Below are 25,837 nucleotides of genomic sequence, written 5' to 3' on the forward strand. Positions count from 1 at the left end.
ACTGCCAGCCTCCTCTCCAAAGTGACAGCCAGGCCTAAGAGCTGCCGCAGTCTCTGGGGAGGGTCCACTCTAGCCATCTCATCACTGAGATTCTCAGTCAGCCCCAACCTGCAGCGGGCCAGAAGGGCTCATTCCCCTTTGGACAGTCTCAGGAACTGGATTTTGTGCTTGGCAGCTGATGGCTTCTGTGCTAGAGCTCCAGCCAGGCTGGTTGAGCTGCTGCTGTACAGCTGGGCCCTGCGCCAAACAGCTCGGAGCATACAATAATGAGTCAGGGTCCTGGAGGACAAGGTCACTGTGCTCTGTGTAGCAAATGACCATGTAGCAAGCCCTCCGCTGTGAGACTGCAGCAAACCAGCTCCCTCTCTGCCCTTGGCTGCTCCATGCTGTGCTGAGCCCCTCCAGCACTTGCCAGGGCCTGCCATGGAGAGGAGAAAAGAGCCCGAGAGGTCTGAGAGGAAGGGAGAGCCTATGCCCAGTGGTGGCATCTTTCTGTCACCCTCCTTTGCCAGCTGTGTATGCTCCTGTTATCAGCATTCAGGGTGGGAACAGCTTCATCCCCTTCCCTTTACTTCACACAGCCATCCACCTGAGGGAAACCTGTAACTGATTGCTTGGGACTGAATGCAACAGTGGGATATGGGACATCTTCGACTAGATCAGGTTGCTCAGAGCCTCATCCAACCTGGCCTTGAACAAGCTGTGTGGTGCTGTTGACACGCTGGAGGGGAGGGATTCCATCCAGAGGGACCCTGACAGGCTGCAGAGGTGGGCCCGTGCCAACCTCATGAAGTTCAACCAGGCCAAGTGCAAGGTCCTGCACCCGGGTCGTGGCAATCCCAGGCACAAATAGAGGCTGGGCAGAGAATGGATCGAGAGCAGCCCTGAGGAGAGGGACTTGGGAGTGATGGTGGACAAGAAGTCTAACATGAGCCGGCAATGTGTGCTTGCAGCCCAGAAGGCCAACCGCATCGTGGGCTGCATCAAAAGAAGCGTGAGCAGCAGGTTGAGGGAGGGGATTCTGGTGCTCTGCTCTGCTCTGGTGAGACCCCCCCCCCCTGCAGTGCTGCGTCCAGCTCTGGAGCCCCCAGCATCAGGAGGACGTGGAGCTGTTGGAGAGGGTCCAGAGGAGGCCACAAAGATGATCAGAGGGTTGGAGCAGCTCTGCTGTGAGGCCAGGCTGAGAAAGTTGGGGCTGTTCAGCCTGGAGAAGAGGAGGCTCTGGGGAGACCTTAGAGCAGCCTTCCAGTGCCTAAAGTCCTGGACAGGACAAGGGGTAATGGTTTCAAAATAGAGGGAGGTAGATTTAGATTGGATATTAGGAAATTTTTTTTTACAATGAAGGTTATAGAACACTGGAACAGGCTTCCCAGAGAGGTGGTGGAAGCCCCATCCCTGGAAACGTTCAAGGCCAGGCTGGATGAGGCTCTGAGCAACCTGATCTGGTTGGAGATGTCCCTGCTCCTTGCAGGGGGGTTGGACTAGATGACCTTTGAAGGTCCCTTCCAACCCTAACCATTCTATGATTCTATGATTCTATGATATAGGCGTACTCTGCATATACTGCGTTTGTTTTTCTGGTAGTTGTTTCTTTCTAACGTAAGTCTAGGTACATATTAAGGCCACACAGAGCACTGGAGACACTGTGATTTTTTTTTTCTTCAAGTAATCATATACCATTCTTCCTTTACTCTTTGGCCATTTTGTTACAGGCATAATGTCTAGAAAATCTCTAGCAATAGTTTATCCAAGTTACTGAATTGAAGTCAGCTGGGTTATAAAGTGGTATCAAAGTAAATATGTGATAAAATGCTTTTAGGCAAACAATCAGAGGAGAAAGTAACTTGGCATTTGGAGTGGCTATGACATCAGAAGGTATCTTTGATACATCAGTATCAAGAGAAAGCTTTCCTACAGGTAGCAGTCTGACCTTCCCTTAGTGCTAGCTGTTGAAATGCAGGGTGAGGAGCATCAAAACTATGTTTTGGACTGCTTATGTGCTGCGTGGTACCCAGTTATTCTGGACGCAACCCCATAGACTTCTATATGCAAGCCCAAGACCCCAGCTCTCTATCTCCAGCCTAATCCAGATTTTATCACTCTCTGGTTCTGTTTTCAGACTGTTCCCATTTGCACATGTCACCTCCAGCGCAAGAAAAGCAATTGCAGAAATGTTGGTCCTCAGGGATGGATCCAGGTGTCAAGCTCCCATAGTCTGAATCCAGGCATCGGGAATCCCCTGGGGGACCCTGTTGTCCATATCTGTGGGGTGTCCGGAGGTCACTGAGATCTGGGATGCTCTGACATTGCCAGGTGGCCCTGGGAGGCAGAAGGAGGAATGAGAAAGAGGAGGAGAGAGGAGGAGACCCTTATATCCCCATCTTAGGAGGGGTGATCATGGGGCATCTAGGGGGACCAAGGGACAATTGATGGCTCCTGGGGGCAACTGATGGGTCTAAAGGTGAAAGTATGTGACCCTGGGGGAAAGTGGGGGCATCTGGGTCAATTGACTGTAACTGGGACCCTGAAAGGCACAGTGAGAGGTCTGGGGAAAAATGGGGAAAAGTGGCAGGGTCTTAGGGGAAATTAGGGAATCTGGGGGAAGCAAGGCAGCCTGGAGTTGTCCTGGATGCAAGGGAGGGGTCCTGGAATGGGCCAGAGGACAATGGGAGTCACAGGGGGAAATAGGAGGCCCTGTGAGTTTAGGAGTCCCGGCAGCCTACAGCTGCCCCTGGACACCTGGGTCCTGTCACATTTGTAGGGAATCTCAAGAGACTGAGGGTCCAGAGGGAGTTCTGGGAGCCCCTGGTCTGCAGGGGGCTCCAGAAGCATGGGGATTTTGAGGGTAAGGTTTACCATGTCAGGAAGACTCACACCAGCAGCAGGACGAGCGCCATGGAGCCAAGTGCCAACACCAGCCTCAGCCATGCTGTGTGGTGTGGGGCCATCCTGCTGTGGGGCAAGCACAGCGCAGCGCTGAACCGAGCCTGGAGTGCCAGCTCTGCTGCCACTCTGACACTGTGGGGACTCAGGCACCTTGGGGCGCTGTGCCCCAGGGACCGGATGTCCCTGCAGCACCTGCTCCAGCCACAGACCTCACTGCCCCCAGAGAAGCCAGGCATTGGGAGCTCCTCCTCCACTCCATCTGTCCACCATGGACACAGGTGTCCTGGCACCCCGCTTACACCCCCATGCACCCCTCTCCCATGGACCCAGGTGTCTGTGGTCCCACTCCACCCCACACTGCTCACTGACCCCAAGGCACTCAGGTGTCTGGGCCCACCGTTGAGGTAGAAGTACTTAAGAACCATGCGCTCAGAAGGGACCCCTCGGGGACAGGCAAGGATTTCCGAAGTAGGGTCCTGAAGGGTCAGACCAAGAGCTCCATCTGCAATCCCATGCAGCTCCTCAAACATTGACAGATCTTGTGTGTGCATCTGAGGCACAGAGGAACACATCAGTGCAGCCTGGTCCTCCGGGTACACGAAACAGCAGACGTGTGCATGCAAAGGCACCCGTGTCCTGCACATGCTCGTCATGTCCCCTCCATGCTTCTTGTCCCCTTTGCTCATGCAGGTGTTGGATACCTGGAGTACCAGGGGCACTTAGTGAACAATCCAGACCGAATGGAATTGTTATGTTTGTGAGCAGCAGGCCTCAAGGACATCACTGAAGCCGCTTGTGAGAAAGTAATGAAGCCGCCTGTAAGAAAGTACTGAAGCCACCTGTGAGAAAATAATGAGGCCGCCTGTGAGAAAGTAATGAAGCTTCCTGTGAGAAAGTAAACGAAGCAACCTTGAGAAGAAGGAAAACAGCTGGCATACGTGACTGGGGGCTGAATGTGAAGCAGGGTGCAGGTGGAGAGAGCCGTGCGTGTGAACATGGAGACTTAACGAATCATATTTTAGCTAGGAGCGCGTGCATGATATAGTTAACCAATTAGTAGAGAGCTTGCGTATGATACGGAATTAGAAGGGCTATATTAACCGGGATGTATCAACAATAAATTGGCATTTGCTTGATCATATTGGTCGTCAGCAGTGTCCGTTACTTCCGCGTCAACACGCAGGTGCATGCCCCTCATGTCCCACACATGCTCCTCATGCCCCATGTGTGTGCACACAGAGATGCACAAGCAGAGCATACAGAAAAGTCACTTCCTTCACAGACGCGTACACACAAGTGGACATGGATCTGCAAACACACAAGCGACCTGCCTCTTGCTTGTGTGCACCCTTCACATGCATGAGCATTTGCATGCATCCTGTGCATGCTTATACACATGCTACTTATAGCACACACACCTACTGTAGAAGCAATACCTGCATCTCTTGACAGTCCTCATGCCAAGTGCACAACTGTGTGCGTGCAGGCGGTGGGACCCATGCCCAATCCTCTCATGAATATCTACATACACTTTTGCACATGCATGTGCAACTCATGTCCTTAGCAAACATCCAGGTAATGGGCAGGTGGTGGGGGGTGTCGCAAAGGGTGCGTCGCAGTGCAGCGTAAGGGCTGGGGGGGTGCTGAGCCCAGCTTGGATGCCCATACCTGGGCAGTCCAAGAAAAACTGGCAGTCCATGGGATAGCGGGTCACACGCTGGAAGATGCAGGCACTGGCTGGTACCCAGGGAGGAAGAGACTTGGTGGTCCCAGGGGGATGTTAGATGTAGTAGGGGACAGGGTGTGGCAAGATAGAGGGATAGGCACTCACCACAGGGAGGGACGCACGTTGGAGCTGGTGGGGAGGCAGCAGCTTTAGACTGGGGATCATTGTGGATCCACATCCCTGTGATAAGCCGTAAGGGCTCAGCCTTTGTTCAGCCCAGAAGGGTTCCCTGGGGGCCCAGGCCCTAGGGTGGGCCAGGTTGGGGGTGCCCTAGGGTGTAGATGTCCAGAGTGGGGGGGCCTGTGACAGTCCCTTGAGTGGAGGTCCTGGGTGTTCCCCAGGGTGGGAGTTCTGAATGGGTGATAGCACTGGCCCTGTACCTTTCTACAGCTGGCTCACCTTCACCCAAATTAGAATCAGAGAACCCTAGAATAGTTTGGGTTGGAAGGGACCTTTAAAGGTCATCTCGTGCAACGCCCCCCGCCCCTGCAAGGAGCAGGGACACCTGCAACCAGATCAGGTTTAGGGTGTCTCTGCACACGCCTCGGCCCAGTCGTGCTGACGGGGTCGTCACCTTTGGGGAGGGATGTGTGCATCACCCCTTCCTCCGTCCCACTGCAGCCGCTCACCGCTCCTGCACCTGTTTGGATATTATTGAATACCAGACTAAAGTCCGAGAAGATTTACACGAAGCCCTAGTGTTTGAAGGGAAAAGACTTTTTATAGATGGCTCCTCTAAATATTTTAATGGAAAACACTGTAGTTAGCCGTTAGGGCTTCCCTTTATCGGGAAGAACCTGTTTGTGGATCTTGCTGAAAGTATAGCGGGAGAATTGGAGGTTACCAACTGTTGGGTTTGTGGGGGTCTTCTAATGAGTGAAGAATGGCCATGGAAAGGAATCAGTTCAGGTCCCCTCCAAATTCAAAGGTTTTCACGACACACTAGTCCAGACACACGCAGGGTCTAAGGGAGTGACTGTGAATTACTTGAACCTTCAAGCGCCTGTCATTCAGAACAACCAGCCATGCCTGTGTTTCTATATGCATTCATTCACAAAAGCAACCAACTAGTTTCAATATTTTCTTAACTGGTTGTTTCCTGGGCTGCATCCCCAGCAGCGTGGCCAGCAGGTCGAGGGAGGGGATTCTGCCCCTCTACTCTGCTCTGGTGAGACCCCCCCTGCAGTACTGCATCCAGCTCTGCAGCCCCCAGCATCGGAAGGACGTGGACCAGTTGGAGCGGTGTGAAGCGACAGGGGATGAACTGACCATCACCCCCATTCCCTGTTCTCCCCTGTGCCGCTCGGGGGGAGGAAGGAGGTAAAGTTAAGCCCGGGAAGAGGGAGGGGTGGGGAGGAAGTTTGTTCTCTGTCTCATTCTCCTGCTTTGGTTTTAATATTTTTCCCCGCGTTGAGTCTGTTTTGCCCATAACTGTGACTTTAAGGATCTCTCCCTGACCTTATCTCAAACCTCAAGCCTTTTCTCTTATATTATCTCTCCCTATTCCCTCGGAGGGTGGGGGGAGTGAGAGAGAGACTGCGTAGCTTGGTCCCGAACAGGGCTCAACTATGACGCTAAGGAAGTCCAGTTTCCAAAGCTACATATCTAGGTAGCAATAGACTCCTCTTGGCATTTGAAATAAGCTGGCAGATGGGAGGTGAGCGCTGGTAGTGTGTTTGGGGGTGTGTGTACACATATTGTCCCTGAAATTGCCCTCGCCCTGGTGGGGCTTGGAGGGCTCGCTCGTCTGGGCAGGTGCGACTGCCGTAGCCACGGTGACGGGAAACAGAACTGGGGTCCACGCTGCCCACTCTGCCTTTGTTACCTCAGAGAGCTCAGTGGCTGCTTCTGAATGAACCTGTTGCCTGCAGAAGCAGAGAGGAAGGGCTGTGGGTGTCAATGGCCAAGTGGGAGGCGACGGCTGAGCAGAAGGTGTGCGGCGTGAGGCAGTTGGAGGTGCCACAGCAACGGTTCCACGGCCACCGGGAGCTCAGCTCCGTCCGTGGTGACAGCCCGATGGCGACGTCTCCACGGGGCAGTGGAGCCGCAATGGCTGCCGCGCAGGTAGCCAGGTCGGAGGGCGAAGAGAGGAGTGCCGGTGCCGGGCAGGGCCGGAAAGCAAAGCCCAGCCAGCGTGTCCAGGAGCTGCGCGCCATCTTGGCCTTGCAAGGTGCTGCCCCTTCGGTTTGGCGGGCGTAGCCCAGGGTGAGTGGGGGCTCTTGGTGCGCCCATCGTCCTGCATGGTACCAACACCACCTTAATGTCCTGCAGAGCAAGGGAGGAAGTTTCTCACGCAGTCACGTGAGGAAAAGCTCAGTCAGAACAGAGAGCTGCTCCCCGGCCTGCGTGAGGTTTTGGAGGAGGACGCCCATGCCCTGGGCATTGCCCAGAAGGTACCGACAGGTCCCGTGTGCTGTGTCCCTGCCTGGTGCTGGTCCTGCAGAGCCAGCTCCTGCGCCGGTCCTCTCCGGGAGCAGACTTTGCAGGGCAGCAAGAGGACGTGACCATCCCCAGGCTGGCGGTGATATTCTCTGCCCCTCTCCTGCCCACAGCGCAACAAGCTCACCATCTCCGAGGCTTGCGGAGCGCAGAAGCACTTGGACGTTGCTTTGGCCAGGAAGACAGTGGAGGTAACAGCAGGGTCCGGTGGGCGTGGGCTGCTCGCAGAGGGTCGGGGCTCCGGGAGCGCTGGGAAGAACAGGGTGCACAGCGGAGGGACGTGGTCCTGGCACAAGGACAGCCCCACAGGGCTAGTGTGGTGCGACACAGGGTGTTCACGTCTGTTGCCATAGGTCCCTTTTCACCGTGGGAGCTATCCACACGTGTCCTCCTTTAGCCCCCTCAGCGGATGCTTTGCTCCAGCAGAGCTCCTCGCCTTCCCACTCTGTGTGTCCCCAGGGCTGCTCGAATTCCTGCGGGCTCCAGCTGCACCCCTGGGAGAGAGATGCCGTCTCTGCCCTCGGCTGCCTGTCCCAAGGGTATCACCTGGTCATAAGGCCATGGAAATAGAGGCGCCGGCCCCGCGGAGCTGCCTTTGCCCAGGGGCCTCTTGCAGGGACAGAGTGGCGCCACCGCTCTCTGCCAGCTTCTGCATCTAGGGCACTGGTTGATTTTCTTGACGCCCAGCCCCCGGTCTGCGTTACATGGAGTCCCTAAGCCCGACCCGCCGCTGCCGTCAGCAGATGCCCACCTCTCCCTTATCCCAGTCAGCCCCCCAGAGCAAACCGCTCCCAGATCCCGTCCTGCCAAGGGAGTGACAATGTCCCGGACCAACATCCCAGCGTCCCCGGCTCTACCTTGGGAGGAGTTTTCCAGGCAGGACCCTCTTCTCCCTCGGGTGTCCAGTGAGCCCTGTCTCCAGCCTGGCGGACTCTCGTGCGCCCATCCAGGTGGGCCAGGAGAAGGTCCGGGCCGAAATCTATGACCGAGCAAACGTGTGCAACATGCTGCTGTACCAGATGAGGCAGCGCAGCCAAGTGCTGGACGAGCTGCAGCAGAGGTGGCAGCGGCAGCTGCAGGCTGCCGCCAAGGATGAGAAGCGGCACCAGGCGCAGGTGCAGGTAGCCAGGACCCCTTCCCAGGGTGGCAGCACCCGGCGGGGGGCTCGAACCCAACCCCTCCGTTCCCCGGGTGGGCACTGGGCTCAGCACATGGAGTCATCCCGTGTCCCCCCACCCGTCTCTGCCCCAGGCAATTTGCCAGCTGGAGAACAACATTGAGAAAATGTTCACCGCAGTTCACACGGGACAGACGGTGACCGCCCTGTACTTGGCAGTGCGGGATGTCCTGAGAAAGGTGAGCTCCCCTTCCCTGGGCCATCGGCCCTCCCACTCCCCCTTGCAAAGGCAATGAGGTGCCCCAGGGGCTGCGCTGGTGGGATGTCCTCATGGCTTGGTGAGGTCCTCCTGCACCCCTCCATCCCCTGTCACAGCGCCAGGGACCCCCAGGGCTCCGTGAGGTGACATGCTGTGGCTCCCTGTGTCCCCTGTCCCAGGAGCTGGCCCACCTGCCTCCGCAGCTGGACCTCCTGTGCGGGATGGCTGAGCTGTGCCACGGGGAGTTGGAAGACATGGAGCTCATAGCCTTGGATGCTCTCAAAGCTGCTGATGTAACCAAGGTGAGATGGGGCAGGGCATCTTGGGGCCCTCTCCCACCCTCCAGAACCCACAGACAGCAGCACGCGCCCGGGCTGGTGAGTCTTCCTGCAATAAAGAGCAAAAGAGACTGAGCTGGGCGTGCCCGCAGCAGCCAGGTGCCTCCATAGCTCCTCCCATGTCTTGCTCTTGGGCCGGGCCGCCCTGGGGTCAGCCAGCCTGAAGCACCAGGCGTGGTGAAGGCAGCATGCTCCATCCTTCAGCCCTCCCCGCCCTCCTTCCACCCCAGTTTCCTACCCAGCCCATTTACACGGGGGGTCATTTTGGACGCTGGCCATCCCAGAAGCTTGGCAGGTCCATGCCAGCTTGGCAGCCACTTCTCCCTTCCCTGATGTGCTCCAGGAGGACATGGCCGAGATGAAAACCCGGTTTCTCGCAGAGAGAGACCACAGGTATCGCTCCCTGGCCACCCTGAAGGAGCACACCAAGAGGCTCTGGCTGAAGGAAGCAATGAAAAGGCACCAGAGAGCGGTGAGCTGGGGGCAGCCGGTGCAGGCAGGGCTGCGGGCAGATGGCAGGCATCAGTGCCAAGCCCCCCGTGGGTGTGGGGGCTGCAGGGCCAGCTCCCCCAGGGTGCTAGCAGCTCGGGGGGGTGACAATGAACATCCTTGCAGCACGGCACTGACGAGTTCACCGTGGACAACTCAACCCTGAACCCAGATGACCCACTGGTGGGTGAGTGCCTGGTGGGGTGCGGGGGGTGGGGGAGCGGGACGAGGGCGCAGCTGCCGGCATCCTTCTGTGCCGCTTTCCTCCCACCACAGGTGCCACACTGGAGGCCACCAAGTCCCGGCTGGGGCACGAGGCCTGGGTGACCGAGAAGATGGAGAAGGCCAAGGCTGCGGCGCAGTGCTCCTGCCTCTGGGTAACGTAAAAACCTGTCTCTGCTAGAGAACCCAGCGCTGCTCGAGCCCCGGGGAGCCAAGACCTCTCTGCTCTCCTTGTTTCATTGCAGGGTTATCTGCTCTGCTCTGTCCCTGGAGCCCCCCAAAGCCCCTCTTGTGCAGGCAGAGATGGAGCTGCCTTTCTCCACGCCACGAGGCTGAAGTTGTCCATGGAGCAGAAACCGCTCCGAGGCCATAGCTCAGATCCTGCACCCTGCAGGAGCACCCTGGGCTGAGTCCTCATGCTTTCCCCTGGCTAGGACATCCCCATCAGGCTCCTGGAACAGCAGAAGTCCTCGGTGGACATGGAGGCCTACCTGAAGGAGTGCAAGGAGAAGAAGCAGGCGCTGGAGCAGACGCTGAAAGAGCTGGAGCTCAAGCAGGCGGAGCTGAAGTTTGGCCAGCCCCCCGGCACAACCAGGTACTGCTGGCCTCGGCCCAGTCGTGCTGACGGGGTCGTCGCCTTTGGGGAGGGACGTGTGCATCACTCATTCCTCCGTCCCACTGCAGCCGCTCACCGCTCCTACACCGGGAGGTTTTCTGAGCAGGGTGCTCCCCCAGCTCTGGTCCTGGCAGAGCAGCCAAAGCTGCTGCTGCGGCAGCAGGACCCTTGCTCCTTGCCTGGCGTGGGAAGTTGGGTTGCCAGCAGCATCTCTGCTCTGCAGTTGGAGCGGGGACAACCTGAGCAGCTTTTGCAGCAGGTTTAGGGTGTCTCTGCACACCTGTGCAGTTGTATGGATGTGAATGTGGTTGGCTCCAGGATACTGGAGGAGGAGCTGAGGATGAAGCTGCAGCGGGAAGAGGCCCGGCTGGAGCGAATGCGAGCCCAGATGCTGAGGAATCGGGAGCTCCTGCTGGAGTTTGAAAACGGCATTGACAACCTCTTTGTCCGTCTGCATGGCATCACCATGCCCGGCCAGGTACCCACGTGGCCCTGGGGTGAGCACGACCCCGGCCGGTGCTCGGTGGTGCAACAGCACAGCGCGGTGACACTTGGGGCAGCCACCCTCACCCCAAGTGGTTCATTTTCCCCACCAAGGTTGTTGTTCTCTCTCTGACTCCAGGATGATTCTGTCAAGGCCAGGAGGGTGGAGGAGAAGCTCCAGCACTGTGAGCAGAAGCTGCAGTACCTGGTGCAGCGAGTGGCCGACCTGCCCACACACAGGCAAAGCCCTGACGAGGAGAACGAGGTGCGCCGGGACTCAGTCCTTGCTGTGGTCTTTGGGGACCCACACGGGGTTCTCCCGCATGGCCCATCCCAAGCCGTCCTCCCAGCTGGGAGGATGGAGGTGGCCCCAGGGAAGAGCCATGGAGCAGCTCAGCCCCAGGTGGCCCTGGGCACTGTGGGGCATCCCCCGCAGAGGGGCATGGAGGTGGGGTGCCCCTTGGGTTGTAACTCACCTCCCCGTCAGCAATTACCCCAGGATGTCTTTCACAGACTTTTGTGAAGGTCAGAAACATTCTGGAGCAAGCAACCGCAAACGATGCACAGAACCTGAAGGTTTGCTTGAAGGACATAGGCAGTAGCGTCCAAGGTAGGAGAGCACAGCGGGGACACGTCCCCCAGCGACTGTCGCAGCCCCTGCACGCTGGGATTTCTGAGTGTCTTTGCCTGTCTATCTCCCACTGTCCCAGCAGACCCCAACCGCTCCTCTCCGCTCTCTCCTCCAGACCCCTTTGATTTCGGTGACAAGGACCATGACCTTGTCCTCACGCGGGAAGACATCAAGAAGCAGGGGCTGCACGTGATCGAAAGCAAGAAGAAAAGCAGGAAGAAGTAGCGGTTGCGTCATGAGAGCCTTGGATGCCCGAGACCACCAGTTATACCCTTTTCCTGGCACGTTTAATAGAGCAGATCTTTTTCATTCCTCCCAAGCCTGCGGTAAAACTGGCACAGGGGGCCTAGGTCAGTTCTGTCTCCCGGGACGCATGGGGGTCAGAGCCTGAGGGGTGCTGAGCTGGGTTTGGAGGCAGCCCCATCCTCCTGTCCGTTGCCCAGCTGCTCTCCCCGCAGAGGTGGGGATGGGCTGGGGTGGGGACTGCTTTGCCGGCCAGAGCAAAGCTGAGGGCGAGCTGGCTTTCTCCCCCTTCGTCCTGTGGGGCCAGCACCTTCCTGCGACGTCTGCCCCCCAGGCAGCTCTGGGACACCCATGGGCTGGCGTGTGTTTGAGGCAGCTATGGGGCAACATGGGGCAGTGGCCAAGACCTGGACGGGTATCGGACCCGAGGGTGGGTGTTGTGGTGTCCGTGCATGGGAGGGGAAGGGCAGAGCCTGCCTTGGAACGGAGAGGGAAATCTGAGATGAAGCCCTTAGACTGGGGCTGCCTGACCTGTCATAGCGTCACTGAATCCTAGAATAGTTTGGGTTGGAAGGGACCTTTAAAGGTCATCTCGTGCAACACCTTCAACCAGATCAGGTTGCTCAGAGCGCTGTCCAGCCTGGCCTTGAATGTTTCCAGGGATGGGGGGGATCCACCACCTCTCTGGGCAACCTGGGCCAGCGTTTCACCACCCTCGTTGTAAAAAACGTCTTCCTTATATCCAGTCTAAATCAAACTTCCTTCTAGCTTAAAACCATTACCCCTTGTCCTGTCACAACAGGCCCTGGTAAAAAGTTTCTGCCCATCTTTCTTAGAAGCCCCCTTTAGGCACTGGAAGGCCACCAGAAGGTCTCTGCCGAGCCTCCTCTTCTCCAGGCTGAACAGCCCCAGCTCTCTCAGCCTGGCCTCACAGGAGAGGTGCTCCAGCCCTCTGATCATCTCTGTGGCTCCTCTGGACTCGTGCCAACAGGTCCGTGTTCTTGTGATGCTGGGGGCTCCAACATCAGTGGGAGGCGGTTGGCAAAACGCAGCCAGCGTGTCCAGGAGCTGCGCGCCATCTTGGCCTTGCAAGGTGCTGCCCCTTCGGTTTGGCGGGCGTAGCCCGGGGCGAGTGGGGGCTCTTGGTGCGCCCATCGTCCTGCATGGTACCAACACCACCTTAACGTCCTGCAGAGCAAGGGAGGAGGTTTCTCATGCAGTCACGTGAGGAAAAGCTCAGTCGGAGCAGAGGGCTGCTCCCCGGCCTGCGTGAGGTTTTGGAGGAGGATGCCCATGCCCTTGGCATTGCTCAGAAGGTACCAACAGGTCCCGCGTGCTGTTAGAGGCAGCGGGGCCGAGGGCCCGGCTCTCGCACGTGGGGAGGCGGGAGGGTGAGACCAAAAACCCCACCAGTCAGGCTTAGGGGCCTGCAGGAAAGGATGCAAGAGTCAAGTCATTGGCCCCACCAATCACGCCTGTCGGGAGAGCAGCACACGGATGACTGCTGTGGTCTTTGGGGACCCACACGGGGTTCTCCTGCATGGCCCATCCTGGCCAAGATTCCCCTGCAGCCGGTGGTGATGAGCATGGTGGAGCAGGTTGTCCCCCTGCAGCCCATGGAGTTCCACGGAGGAGCAGAGATCCACCTGGAGCCCGTGGAGGACCCCACACCGGGGTGGGGTCCGTCAGCAACTGGCTGAGTGTGTGGAGTGTGTGGAGCTCCGCCTGGCGATGGAGGAGGAGCTGACAGAGAGCTTATGGGTCAAGATTAGATGATGGGGATGGACAGGGGACATTACGGTGGGGGTCTGTTACAGGCCGCCTGGCCAGGAGGACAGAGCATATAAAGTGCTCTATAGGCAGATAGGAGCAGCCTCACGGTCACAGGCCCTGGTCCTCATGGGGGACTTCAACCACCCTGACATCTGTTGGAGAGACAACACGGCAGGGCACAGGCAGTCCAGGAGGTTCCTGGAATGCGTGGATGACAACTTCCTCCTGCAGGCGATAGAGGAGCCGACAAGGAGGTGTGCCATGCTCGACCTTGCGCTCACCAACAGGGAGGGTGCTCACCAACAGGGAGGGTGCTCACCAACAGGGAGGGGCTGGTGGGGGATGTTAAAGTAAAGGACAGCCTTGGCTGCAGCCACCATGACATGGTGGAGTTCAAGATCCACGGGGCAGCAAGGAAAATACACGGCAAGCTCTCTGCCCTAGACTTCAGGAAGGCGGACTTCGGCCTCTTCAGGGACCTGATGGGCCAAGTGCCATGGGAGGTGGCCCTGGAGGGAAGAGGGGCCCAGGAAAGTTGGTCTATATTCAAGGAGCACCTCCTCCAAGCTCAGCAGAGGTGCATCCCGATGAAAAACAAGTCGGGCAAAAAGGCCAGGAGGCCGGCCGTGGATGAGCAAGGAGCTCCTGGACCAACTGAAAGTAAAGAAGGAAGCCTATAGAGGGTGGAAGCGGGGACAGGTAGCCTGGGAGGACTACAAAGAGGCTGTGCGAGTGGCCAGGGATAAGGTAAGGAAGGCCAATGCCCTGGCAGAACTGAATCTGGCCAGGGGTATAAAATGCAACAAGAAGAGCTTTTATAGGTACATAGGGGACAAAAGAAAGTCCAGGGAAAATGTAGGCCCCCTCCAGAAGGGAACTGGTGTCCTGGTTACCCAGGACATGGAGAAGGCTGAGGTTCTCAATGACTTTTTTGCCTCAGTCTTCACCAACAAGAGTTCCTGTCCCACCGCCCAAGCTGTAGAAGGTGCAAGCAGGGACTGCGAGGATGAAGAACCGCCCATTGTACTCGAAGAGCAGGTTCGGGATCATCTGAGGAACCTAAAGGTGCACAAGTCCATGGGACCTGATGAGATCCATCCGCGGGTCCTGAGGGAACTGGCGGATGAAGTTGCCAAGCCACTGGCTATCATATTTGAGAAGTCGTGACGGTCTGGTGAGGTCCCCGATGACTGGAAGAGAGGGAACATAACCCCAATTTTTAAAAAGGGGAATAAGGAAGACCCAGGTAACTACGGGCCAGTCAGCCTCACCTCTGTGCCTGGCAAGGTCATGGAGCAGATTCTCCTGGAAACCATGCTAAGGCACATGGAGAGCCAGGAGGTGGTTGGTGACAGCCAACATGGCTTCACCAAGGGCAGATCGTGCCTGACCAATTTGGTGGCCTTCTATGACGGGGTGACGGCATCGGTGGACAAGGGACGAGCAACTGACATCATCTACCTGGACTCGTGCACAGCTTTTGACACTGTCCTACACAACATCCTTCTCTCTCAACTAGAGAGACATGGGTCTGATGGACGGACCACTCGGTGGGTAAGGAGTTGGCTGGATGGCCACACTCAGAGAGTGGTGGTCAACGGCTCAATGTCCATGTGGAGACCGGTCACGAGTGGCGTCCCTCAGGGGTCCATGCTGGGCCCGGCCCTGTTCAACATCTTTGTTGGCGACATGGACAGTGGGATAGAGTGCACCCTCAACAAGTTCGCCGACGACACCAAGTTGTGTGGTGCTGTCGACACGCTGGAAGGGAGGGATGCCACCCAGAGGGACCTTGACAGGCTGGAGAGGTGGGCCCGTGCCAACCTCATGAAGTTCAACCAGGCCAAGTGCAAGGTCCTGCACCTGGGTCACGGCAATCCCAGGCACAAATACAGGCTGGGCGGGGAATGGATGGAGAGCAGCCCTGAGGAGACGGACTTGGGAGTGCTGGTGGATGAGAAGCTTAACATGAGCAGGCAATGCGCCCTTGCGGCCCAAAAGGCCAACAGCATCATGGGCTGCATCAAGAGGAGCGTGGCCAGCAGGTCGAGGGAGGTGATTCTCCCCCTCTACTCTGCCCTGGTGAGACCCCACCTGGAGTACTGTGTCCAGTTCTGGAGCCCCCAACACAAGAAGGACATGGACCAGTTGGGGAAGGTCCAGAGGAAGGCCACGAAGATGATAAAAGGGCTGGAGCACCTCTCTTATGAGGACAGGCTGAGAGAGTTGGGGCTGTTCAGCCTGCAGAAGAGGAGGCTCCGGGGAGACCTGATCGCGGTCTTCCAGTACCTCAAGGGGGCCTACAAGAAAGATGGGGAAAGGCTGTATAGTAGGGCCTGTTGCGATAGGACGAGTGGTAATGGTTTTAAAATAGAGGGGGGTAGATTTAGATTAGAAATTAGGAAAAATTTTTTTACGATGCGAGTTATAGAACACTGGAACGGGTTGCCCAGAAAGGTGGTGGAGGCCCCATCCCTGGAAACGTTCAAGGCCAGGCTGGATGAGGCTCTGAGCAACCTGATCTAGTCAGGGATGTCCCTGCTCCTTTGCAGGGGGGTTGGACTAGATGACCTTTGAAGGTCCCTTCCAACCCTAACCATTCTATGATTCTATGATTCTATGACCGCAACCCCCATTCCCTCTTCCCCCCTGCGCTGCCCGGGGGGGGAAGGTGGTAGAGATAATGTTAGGCTTGGGAAGAGGGAGGAGTGGGGGAAGGTTATCTTGTTCTCTGTCTCATTATCCTGCTGTTTGTAGTAATAAATTAAGTTTTCCCCAAGTTGAGTCTCTTTGCCTGTAATGTTAACTTTAAGGATTTCTCCCTGTCCTTATCTCAAACCTCGAGCCGTTTTTCTTACATTATCTCCCTCTAGTCTCTTGGAGTGTGGGGGCAGTGAGAGAGACACTGAGCAGTCTGGTCCGGATCAGGCCTGAACTATGACACAAGCCTACACTTAACTAAGATTAATTCTTTGTTGATTTTAATGCTAAAAATTACACTGGCTTATAGATAAGAAGCATTCTAATGAAGAGGGAGTCCCTAAATGTTTAAAACACATGAGCGGTACAAAAAAGTATAGGTAACCAATCAATTATTTTATTGTGGTTATTACTTTGTAGAAAATGCCCCTTGTACTTCTAAGAGGCGTGCTGGCTGTGTTAGATACCTAGCACTCGCCACTGCCACTACAGATTGAAAAGAAATGAGTATCTCAACTCAGTATGTTGATTGGCTCTTGCATAGCGGGTAAAAGAACTTCTGCTTTGGGGAAAACTGATGGCATGAGGCACATCAGTTGTAAGAGAGAAGTCAAATCCACAATAAATTGTAAAAAGAGTGGGTTAATGAAGTGTAATGTTAAATGATACAGTCGTTTAACAAGATTCAATGGCAAGGTACACTGCATTATTTACTGCATACAGGACAAGGTCAGACAAAATTGTCAGGGAGATCTTGCCGTTTAGCGGTGCGTTTCAGAAAGGGCCCCTTACTTTCGAAACTCCTAGTCCCAGACTTTATCAACTGTTAATGTCTAAAAGACTACATATGCACAATGTAGTCTTTATCATCTTAGCAAACCTTTCAATGTTAGGCATCCTGTTAATCCTGTTGTGGCAAGAAATCGCTCAACTCCGAGGAGTAACCTTGAGAGGCATCCCTACTGTTGGCGTGCAGCTCACTCCGCTAGAAAAGAGCTCAATGATTCCTCGGATGCCCCTGATTGATAAAGTATGATTGACTTGCAGCTATAGTTGCATGTCAGCAAGATATCTGGGCCACTTTTCCACAGAGACCTTGGATACCATGTTCCCATCCGTCCCGGTCTCCAGCTTCAGCAGCATGCAGCCATCACAATCCCCACTGGTGTTTATGGCTTAAGTGGGCTGGGGAGCACACAGCCCTAAATTGTCATTCACAGAATGCCAGGTGTATTCCCCGAATCCTGTGTCCCCAGCCTCAGGGTCCTCAGTCATTATTATTGGGGTGGTGTTTTGGTTTTTTTTTGGCAGCCACAGGACTCCCTCCCTCTTTTCCAGGCAAAAGATGCCCTTACAGATGATGATGGTCTTGAAAGGCCTCTTCTTGTGGCTCCCAGTGGCTCTTGGTGAGTTTGCAGGAACAAATACCTGAGAGCAACACCCTAGCTGTCAGCTGTCATCTGGCCAGCTTTACTTGTTGGTTGATACGGCTGGAACTGTGGTGGTCCAAGTGCTTCCTGAGCATGTGCTTGACTGTAACTGGCTTTTGGACTACCAGGAAGATGGACAGTCCCCCAGGTCACGTTGCTGCTCTGGCTACTGGACCAAATGGCTTGCTTAGTGTGCAAGTCTCCAAGAAAAGGGCACGTGCATTTCTGAGCCTGAACTGGGGATTGCCGTACAGGGGGACTGGTGGAGAGGTACATCTCCTGACCTATGCAGCTCAGTGCTCACGGAAGCAGTGAGGGAAAATGGTGGGGCACCGAGTAAACCTCAAGATCATGGCTGTGCCGTCCCCTCAAGCCTGAGGTGATGCCTACCGATGACAAGATGACTCTGGGTGAGATGAACTGCAGGACCCTTACTGCCAGTGTGGATAGAGTGAGCAAAGGGACAGATAGAGGTGGGTAACTCTGGTGTTCCAGCCACCTCCTGCAAGGGAGTCTTGCTGACAGTGCTTGAATAAATTCTGTTGCTTCGCTTTTTAAACACTTAGAACAAACATCTAAATGCCTAATAAATTGTATGCTGCAACTGTAAGATACAGTTTAAGCAGTAAATTATAAAACTTTAACTTTTATAAGTTTTGATTTATTATTTAAAAAAGAGAGACCTAAGACATGCCCCATGTGATTTTACTTTAAGAAACAAAAAAAAATCCCCAGCACTACAATGGAAAGGCTACCAAAAAGACAGGCAAATTTGCTAATGCCTTTGACTGTATCGAAGCATGCAGAGGAACACACTTTTATGGTATCTCAACTCTTAAAAACGGAGAACCCAAAAACATGCACTACGACCAACCGTAGAAGATTTGCATGGGCTGCCATCAACTTTTTGGAGACTGTGCTGACTACGTGAGGTGCCCGGGCTGTGGTAGCTGCGTGGCCACTGTATGTCCCCATGCGCCTCCGTATGGCCCCGTGTCACAAAGAGGCAGTGATGCGGAACCCGCCTGGTGCTTGTGAGCTTGCCTGGCCACGCCTTGGTATCCCGGAAAGCAGGCCAGCAAAAGCTAGTTGGACTGAGCTGGCCTTCGGGATAGCTCGGCTCCTTCCTTTGCTACTTGTGTGGCTAGTCTTTTCCAACCGCTTATCGTTTACTGTCCGCTTCTCCTCAACTTCCATCCTCTTCCAAAGGCGATTATCATTTGACTTTCAGGACAGATAGGGGAGAAAAGCATAGGTTGGTCTAGACCTTCCAAGGTGCAGGCTGAGCTAGTACACCCTTATAGGCTGGCCAGATAAGCATATGGGGAGAGTTCCAGTTTGCTAATTGTTATTTCTTTACCGTATCCAAGGATAGTGAAGTGGGGGAGGGGACAGTGTAGTCTGAGGCATTGGGCTGATGACAAGAGGCCCATCCTGAGTGAAGCGGTAGGCAGGGAGAGAGAAAAGGAGCACAGCAAAGGCAGCTGTTAAAGTAATGGCCGAAAGCCGGCCCCTCCTGCGTACAAGGTGGGAAAGTGTGGGCTGGAGAACCAGAGGGCTCTGCTGCTAACCCTGGCAACAGGCAAGCAGCAGGTCCTCGTCAGAGAAGGTGACACGCAGTACAGTCTTTCAAAAGGGCCTTCATCACTGCTGTCAACTGGATTCCCATGACAGGGACAGTAGGGCTGTCAGCCTGTAGCTCTGCTGCAGTTCCAAGTACCACTGAAACACTTTTGATGGTGGTTGCTGTTCTGTGGGTTGCTGTTTTAAATCATTTTCCTGAGGTGCAATCATTTCTTTGCAACCAGGTGACGGGACTGGCGCTGATCTTCTCTTTCTGCAGCATGTCCTTTGTCCTCCAGAGCTTTCCCCTCTGTTCCTGAGAGGAGCGATGGCTGCAATGGGAAACGACTCCTGTGAGTAACAGCCTCACCCGCAGGCTTGGACTTTGTGAGTCCCCAAAGGCAACAGACGTAGCTGGTGCCCGATCCCTGAATGCTGATGTGCTGACCAGCCTAGCGTGAATTCTGGGGCATTTCCTGAGAGCAACCATGCTTCTGGGTTGGAGGTTCTAGCTGGTTGTCCTGCGTGCTCCTGTACAGAACTCGACTTTGACCATATGCTTTCGTGCAACAATATCGTCTCATCTCTTTTCAAATGTCATTTCCCTGCAGTTGTTGTGGAGGGAATGGCTCCTCCACAAAGAATCCTCTTTCCTCCGGAGAAGATTTGCATGGGCTGGCAGCAAAGACAGAGAGCTGGAGCAGGACTCAAGAACCTGGGCAATACATGCTTCCTGAACTCCGTCCTGCAGTGCCTGACGTACACACCCCCTCTGGCCAACTACCTGCTCTCTCGGGAGCACAGCCGGTTGTGTGAGTGCTTTTATGAACATCTCCTTGTAAATCTGTTGGGCACTTCCCAAGGAGTCCCACAATCTGGAAGCTGATGGAGGAGAAAAGCAGCCCCTTCTCTGGCCATCGCCCAACTTGGTGTTCTTTGGACACTCAAGCCTAGAAGCCACTTGTCGTATCTAGGTGTGTTCATCTTCAGAGAGCCACCTCTTCCTAGCCCTGGGTCTTGGTCCCTATCCCTGCAAGTTATACTCTCCTTGCTTATTGCACAGAAAACTTCTGTCAGTTTAGCATCCCTCTGCAGAACGTTTTCTACGCACGAAAATGTCCCGGGCTTGTTGGGACATTGGCACCCTGGGAGGAGAGGGGCGGAGACTCTTCTTGTAACTTCATGATCTCCGTTAGGTTTCCCATCGCTATGGACATTTTGCTAACCTGAGAAGCTTACTTCCGCCCTCCCTGTTCAGGTCACCAGCAAGGCTTCTGCGTGATGTGCAGAATGGAACAGCACGTTACCAACGTCTTGCATTCCTCAGACAGTGCCATCAGGCCTTTGGCACTCGTCAGTGTTCTCACAAGTAAGTAATTTCAGGTGCTTTGACATGTTTTCTTCCCTTCTTGTAGGACAGAACTACTAACTTCTTCTTTCTTAGGAATAGGAGAACACTTCAGGTTTGGAGTGCAGGAAGACGCCCACGAGTTCTTACACTGTACTGTCAATGCCATGCAGAGAGATTGTCTGACTGGAAGCAGCAAGTAAGCAGAAGCAAGTTACCTTTTCAGTGTTCATGAGCCCTTTGGACTCCTTGATGTCCTCCCATCAAGGAAAAGCTTACACCCAGTGCTTTCAGACAAAGCAAAACTCTTGGAGGAGATAACTGTCTGCCTTTCCATTTGTTCCCAGCTTGGACATCTCTTCTCAATCAACTACCATCATTCATCAAATATTTGGGGGCTTTCTGAGATCCAGAGGTACTTTCCCACAGCTATTGCTCTCCTTGCAATTGTCTGTGCCCTTCTGTCTGCCTGTGACAAACAGCTGATCATGTGACTGGCATAGCAGGTATGAAGAGTGCCTACCAACACGGTCAGTCGACCTCCTCTATCGCTGAGCGTTTTGTTTTGCCTTCCAGTCGCGTGCTTGAGCTGCAAAGCGGTTTCCAACTCGTACGAGGCCTTCCTGGATATGCCTTTGGCTATAGAAGTAAGAGGGTTTGTAACTGTGATTCAAGACGTTCCAAGGCCCCTGTAGCTTTCCAGAATCAAGGCAGTTGTCTTAAAAAACGTATACTGCAAACACAAGAGAGCTTGCTGGTGGGGGGGAAGCGGAATGGACGGTGTCCTTCTGGTGCGGCCATGGCAGTGGTCTCCCTGGAGGTGCTGGCTTTAAGCTGGACAAGCACGCATTGTCCTCGCTGCACCCTTGACACACTCTCATCCTTGTTCCCTTTGCCCTCCCTCAACACCCAGTCTGACTCCCAGGCTGATGGGTTGTGTTGTCTTCATTATTGATGACCCTGCACACCATCGGTAGCCGAACCGTGCGGTGCCTCAGAGAGGTAGCTCTTGATAGCCCTGGGAATCCCTGGGAATGGAGGAAAATGTGCATCACCATATCCTCCTTCTGCCACCTGCTGGACGCTGCTTGTGGGTTGACAGTGGGTCTCCTCAGCATCAGCTACCTGGCTCTCCTTGTCTGCTCCTAGTAAGTGTTTGGGCGAGGGCGCAAACACCTACCGCAGCTCAAGGCTCTCCTTTCTCACTCCTCCAGGCAGCCTCGTCTCTCATCGCAGCTCTGGAGGACTTTGTGAAACCCGAGCAGCTGGATGGTGAAAACTGCTTTAAATGTAGCCAGTAAGATGATTACTAACGACATAGTAATACTAGAGCCTACGAGAAGGTGCTCCATGTCATCGAGCATAAGTTATCTTTTCACATTGGTTAGATGCACGAGAATGAGACACGGACGGTTTTTAGTATGGCCTTATGGTACTGAATAGCCTTAAAATCACGTAAGGATGTGTGAGAAGATGTGAGAGCTTGTCTGGCCTTCTGGGGCGGAGAAAGGGTGCATTTCAGCAGCTGGCTCTGTGCTTGGTTTCAAGGTGTGACAAGATGGTTGCCGCCTCCAGGAGGTTTACAATCCATCGCGTGCCCAAGATTCTCACGGTGTGTCTGAAGAGGTTTGAAGCTTTCACCGGCAGGAAGATCAGCAAGGTGTGTACGCAATTGGAGTGCAACCTTCTTTTCCTGGAGCAGGAGATCTCTCAAAGCAGCAGGCTCTTTCAGAAGCTCTCGTGTTCATGAGCCCCAAAGATGCATTTATACCCCTCTGGCCCCTGGTCTTGGAAGGCTATTTCATCTGGTATTTCAGGATCATTTGTGAGCCCTCTTTGTCCCTCCATAGTTTGTGGAGTATCCCGAGTACTTGGATCTTCGGCCGTACACATCTCAGACAGCTGGAGAACCACTCCTCTACTCCTTGTATGCTGTCCTGGTGCATAGCGGTGGCAGCTGCCATGTAGGACACTATTTCTGCTACACAAAGGTAAAGAGCGACTTCCTTCCTAGCAAGGGAAAAATGTGTCCTGGGGAAGACAAACTCTCATGCTAGTGTTACCGGCAGCCCAGGTTTTGGGGGAGAAGGTCTCCTTACCAGCTGGATTGGATTTGTTTTGACGTACTCTTGGTTCTATAGTTTTTCTGCCTGGGGTTTTGTGGGGAAGCCACCTGCAGATACCAATGCCTTCTTTGCAGGCCAGCAATGGGCTGTGGTACAAGATGGACGATGAGAATGTGGTTCTTCACAACATCAACACAGTTCTCAGGCAGCAAGCCTATTTACTGTTCTACGTCAGGTAATGACAAGCGTCAAACTGTGCTCACAATACGTTTCCTTTTCGTGGTGTTGCTCTTCTTCTTCACCTCATCTTCCTGAGTGTTTCTGTCATAGGAGACAAAGACTACCTGCATTGCTCAGTGCCGAGGTCTTGCTCTGACAGGGGCGGACCTGGTGGGAAGACCTCAATCAAATTTTTATTTGTAGTCTTGCTTATGTCTTCTCTTTGTCATAGAAACCACCCCAAGAAAATGACTGAACCCCGGAGGAGACTGTAAGAAAGGCCCTAAATGCAGATAAATTGTTTCCCTGCAGGTGCTCTGATTTGAAAATTGAAGAAAGGGCTTCTCCCTCACCGGCCCCATCACATGCCCGTTCCTTCCTCAGCCAATGGGCAGCCGGCAGCAAGCAGGCGGGACCTGTGGGACCCCAGGCTCTGCCTGGTAGGACTAAGGTACGTCTGAGGGAGGTGGGTCTGGGCACCAGATGGACACTGAGTTTCTTTCTGGGTCCTTGGCATTGCTCTCGTTGCCCTCCAACACTGCAACTTTCTTCCCAGTTGCAACGCTGCTCCCTCTCAAAGCATCCCGCCTAGATCCATCCCGTTTGTGCGCCTTTGGCCCTTCTGCCTTTGCAGCCCTCCAGGAGAGCTTTTGGGAGGCCCTTAGCTGTCCCCTCACACCCACTGTTCTGGTCCTCTCAGGAGGAAAAAGCAGGATGTTTTCACTGCTCTCTTTGCAGGACATGGCGGTGGGCATGGAGGACTCTCCAGAGGACAGCAGCTCCTCCACAACAGCCAGCACCAGCCAGCTAAGCTGGGCAGCTGCACAGGAGGCATCTGCAGGCTGGCCATGCCCCCACCTGGCCACACAGGCTCAACATGGCCTCCTGGTCCATTGCCAGCCATGGGACCGTGTGCTGCACGCTGTGCAAGAAGACGGCAAGAAAGAGGAGCATGCTTTGAGCCCTTCTTCTTGCTGCCAGAGGAACAGGGCCAGGGAGAGGGCCTGGAGCAGATCACCGCAATGGGGCAGGGATCTCTACAGCAGGTTGCTGGTCAGCATGGACTACGAGCATTCAGCCGGGAGGAGGAGAAATAGTCCTCCTAGCCATCTCCGTGCTCGCAGGCATGACACAGCTCCAGGACTGTCCAACGGCAGCTTCCGGTTGGCCCCCATGGACGGTGTTGCTTGGGAGCAAACCCTGCCAATGCAGAGTCAGTGGGGCACATCCCTGCAGTGGGGCTATGATCTCCACAGCCGGTGTGTGGAGTGCAGAGACTACAACCCGTTAGTGAGCAGGAGGAAGAGGAAGTGGAGAACAAGTCCTCCACACTGTGCCCAGGCCCCAGGGGATGATATAGCACCAGGACCCTCCAAAGCCAGCTCGAAGTGGGCTCCTGCACCCAGGGCTGCCAAGGAGAGCACTCAGCTGAAGCAGAGAAGGTGGAGCAGATCCCTGCAGCGGGGCTATGATCTCCGCAGCCGGTTCGTGGAGCACACGGACTACCAGCCGTCAGCCAGGAGGAGGAGGAGCTGCACAACAAGTCCTCCCCATTGTCCCTGAACCTCAAGGGAGGATGCAGCTCCAGAGCCCTTCAACGCCAGCTCCAAGTCGGGTCCTGACCCCAGGGCTGCTCAGGAGCAAACTCAGCTGAGGCAAGAGAGAGTACAGCAGATCCCCGCGGCAGGGCTGTGATCTCCACAGCCACTTTGTGGACACTACGGACTATCCATGTTCCACTTTTGGGATCAACTTGCAAAAATAACACCCGTTTGGTACCAACAGGTAGAAAAGCAAAAGCCAGAATTAAAACCACTTGTTGGCATTGCGTATGTAATTTCTGAGGTGTTTTCTTCCCTGTAGCTTTTGTGGCAGTTGCTGGAAATACCCAGTGTGGGAGATTTATGTCTTGGGATCTGGAAAGCAGTGTGCTTGCCTGTGCCCATCTTGCAGTCTCTTCATTCTAAATATGGAATTCAAGTCAACCTCAGGGAAATGGGCTGGATGAGCCGACAGGGAGGGGGACTTGACACCGGATAAACGTCCAGGCCCAGAGGGTGCTGCTCAGCGGCACCAAGCGTAGCGTGAGGCCAGTAACTGGTGGTGTCAGCCAGGGATCGGTACTGGGTCTCATCAGCGTGCAGAAATTCTGCTCTGAGCCATGGAGGATGCAAGGCTGGCGATTCTGTGAAAGGGATGCCTAGAAGAGGATCCAGCCACCAATGCTGCCCCCCCTCAGGCGGCCATCGACAGCTCCAGCAGGAAGCTGCAGCCCGTGGAGAGGAGCCCAGGCCGCAGGAGGCTCCTGGAGGAGCTGCGGTCCGTTGTGTGAAGCATTTCAGTGGTGGTCCGAGTAGGGCCACTCTGGGCAATTACAAGCTGCACACAGCTGTGGGAACGCGACCTTGGAGAGGGGAGCTAGGAGGGTTGTTATCTCAGAGAGGGGAGCTAGGAAGGTAGTTCTTGAGCAGGATGTTGTATCCGGGAACAGCTGTTCGCCTTTCTACTACGTCGTTTTGTTTGGTTTTTTTTCCTCACCTCCCTTGAGGTGGTGTCAACAAAGTTCTGGCTTGTTTCTCAAGCCAAGTGGCAACCAAGGCAGGAGACTGTTGGCCCCTGCCCGGCCTGTGGCTCAGCTGCACCCAGCAGCCAGGAACGGTGGGGAAAGGGTCTGTGCTGCTCGTACCAGGGGTGCCCTGAACCGGTGCTACACTGGGGGTAACTGTTTTGGGCTGCTGATCAGAGCCTCCTCAGCTGCCTCTGGCCCAGCTCACCTTGCCTTCTCCTCAGCCTGCTTGGGCCTCTGCCCCTCGGGCCCCAGGCCGGCTGTAACTGACAGGCCACCCTCTGGCTCTGCTGATTGGCTCTGCTGTGGCCAATGGCACAGCTGTTGCCAGGCTGCCAGTGAGAGCCCGGGCCTCCCCTCACCAGCAGGAAGATCAGGGGATTCACAAAGTCCAAGCATGCGGGTGAGGCTGTTACTCACAGGAGTCATTTCCCATTGCAGCCATCGCTCCAGTTACGTCATGGTAAAAGTCGGCGTCGCTGTTGCGCCTCCCCGGTGGGCACAGAAGGGCCTCCCGGAGCTCCCCGGAGGTGGGGACGCATCTGTCTGTATTATAGGGTGAGCGGTGACTCGTCCGGAGGGCAGTGTCAACCAAGGGCTGTTAGACGGTGTGCGAGACCGAGGTGGCTGAGGCAGTGAAGGGGCGAAGCACGGTGGCTGTAGTAGCCGGCACTCTAGCGCTGGAAGGCTGGGGCAGCGGCAGACGGCCGAGGAGGCGTGCGG

At 55.1% G+C, this 25,837-nt stretch overlaps 2 protein-coding genes across 2 annotated transcripts; both read left to right on the forward strand.

The window, feature by feature from the left end:
- Positions 1-4,440: 4,440 nt before the first annotated feature.
- On the forward strand, positions 4,441-11,431 carry LOC147601528 (coiled-coil domain-containing protein 183-like). Its single transcript, XM_086744692.1, has 16 exons — positions 4,441-4,461; positions 5,799-5,932; positions 6,484-6,782; positions 6,884-7,005; positions 7,165-7,242; positions 8,002-8,166; positions 8,303-8,407; positions 8,607-8,729; positions 9,109-9,237; positions 9,381-9,441; positions 9,531-9,631; positions 9,911-10,071; positions 10,411-10,570; positions 10,715-10,840; positions 11,089-11,185; positions 11,322-11,431. Exons 1-16 carry the CDS (start codon positions 4,441-4,443, stop codon positions 11,429-11,431), a joined length of 1,992 nt encoding a protein of 663 aa, XP_086600818.1.
- Positions 11,432-19,585: 8,154 nt separating this feature from the next.
- LOC147601529 (ubiquitin carboxyl-terminal hydrolase 42-like) lies at positions 19,586-21,564 on the forward strand. The gene is made up of 6 exons (XM_086743222.1): positions 19,586-19,727; positions 20,174-20,284; positions 20,360-20,462; positions 20,611-20,678; positions 20,840-20,910; positions 21,478-21,564. Exons 1-6 carry the CDS (start codon positions 19,586-19,588, stop codon positions 21,562-21,564), a joined length of 582 nt encoding a protein of 193 aa, XP_086599348.1.
- Positions 21,565-25,837: the final 4,273 nt, after the last annotated feature.

The sequence above is a fragment of the Chlamydotis macqueenii genome, chromosome 3 (genome assembly GCF_036417535.1).
Source record: "Chlamydotis macqueenii isolate bChlMac1 chromosome 3, bChlMac1.mat, whole genome shotgun sequence".
NCBI lineage: Eukaryota > Metazoa > Chordata > Aves > Otidiformes > Otididae > Chlamydotis > Chlamydotis macqueenii.

Bases quoted from the DNA above. Each gene is read 5' to 3' on its own strand.
- LOC147601528 (XM_086744692.1), top strand. From the start codon at position 4,441: ATGTCCTTAGCAAACATCCAG. The intron at 7,243-8,001 runs GTAACAGCAGGG...GCGCCCATCCAG, and splicing joins TGGCCAGGAAGACAGTGGAG to GTGGGCCAGGAGAAGGTCCG. The intron at 11,186-11,321 runs GTAGGAGAGCAC...TCTCTCCTCCAG, and splicing joins CATAGGCAGTAGCGTCCAAG to ACCCCTTTGATTTCGGTGAC.
- LOC147601529 (XM_086743222.1), top strand. From the start codon at position 19,586: ATGGGCTGGCAGCAAAGACAGAGAGCTGGAGCAGGACTCAAGAACCTG. The intron at 20,285-20,359 runs GTAAGTAATTTC...CTTCTTTCTTAG, and splicing joins ACTCGTCAGTGTTCTCACAA to GAATAGGAGAACACTTCAGG. The intron at 20,463-20,610 runs GTAAGCAGAAGC...ATTTGTTCCCAG, and splicing joins TGTCTGACTGGAAGCAGCAA to CTTGGACATCTCTTCTCAAT.